Here is a 785-nt window from a genome sequence, read left to right as displayed (position 1 = left end):
CTGGGACAGCTCTGCCCGGTGGCCGCCAGGGAAAGGCGGTGCCCGACTGTCCCGAGATGGCCGCTAGGGCACCCCACCTTTTTAGAACCGAGGTGACTTGGCTGACGGTCCCTGTCCCGGAGCGAACGGTTGTGCGCGGGGTTCCGACCCGGCACTGGGGGCGGAGTGGGGTCTCGGGTCCCGGAGAGGCCCCTGGTCGCGTGAGGACCCCGCTCACCCCACAGCGCGGGCCTCAGGTTCCGGCCGCGAGACCCAGGTGAGGGGGGACGTCCACCTGAGCCGCTCAGGTCCCCGCCCCTCCGGTAAGGTTCTGTAGCCCACCCGCGTCTCACCTGGTGCCCTCCCCACCCTTAGGTGGTCCCTCGGCAGAGGCCTGACCTAAGTCCGCCCCACCCCGCGTCGTCCAGGTGACCGCCCTCCAGGCTATAGCACCGTCCTCCGCCCCGCACCGAGGCCCCGCCCCCAGGAATATAGCACCGCCCCCTCTCCGTCCCTCCCTTGAGGCCTCTCGGCCCCGCCTCACGCCGCGTAGTTTACGGCTGACTGCGCAGGCGCGAGTCCCGCAGGCTCGCCCCTGGAGGCTCTAAAGTAGGACAGCGCAGGCGCGCGGGGCGGTCCGCTCAGAGTGCGCATGCGCTGCGCCCGTACAGTTCCTACGCGGTCTGTGGGCGCCTCCGTGTTTGCGCGCGAAGATGGCTGAGCAGGCACCCAAGTCGGTGCTGTTCGTGTGTCTGGGTGAGACGTGCGGTTCTAGCCCCGGTCCCACTTCCCTGGGGGTTGGGGGG

The 785-nt window shown here is 70.3% G+C and overlaps 1 protein-coding gene across 3 annotated transcripts in view; it reads left to right on the top strand.

The window, feature by feature from the left end:
- Positions 1-597: 597 nt before the first annotated feature.
- The window catches only part of ACP1 (acid phosphatase 1, soluble), a 16,568-nt gene continuing 16,380 nt past the window's right edge, over positions 598-785 (top strand). Inside the window, exon 1 of one of the 3 annotated variants that reach the window (XM_005867260.2) lies at positions 598-735. In XM_005867260.2, the coding sequence (XP_005867322.1) occupies positions 693-735 (43 nt within the window). In that variant the 5' untranslated portion in view covers positions 598-692. The remainder of the gene's footprint in view (positions 736-785) is intronic. The other 2 variants (XM_005867259.2, XM_005867258.2) reach the window with 2 other exon arrangements.

The sequence above is a fragment of the Myotis brandtii genome, unplaced genomic scaffold (assembly GCF_000412655.1).
Source record: "Myotis brandtii unplaced genomic scaffold, ASM41265v1 scaffold247, whole genome shotgun sequence".
NCBI classification, from domain to species: Eukaryota; Metazoa; Chordata; class Mammalia; order Chiroptera; family Vespertilionidae; genus Myotis; species Myotis brandtii.
This window is presented reverse-complemented; position numbering and strand designations above follow the sequence as displayed.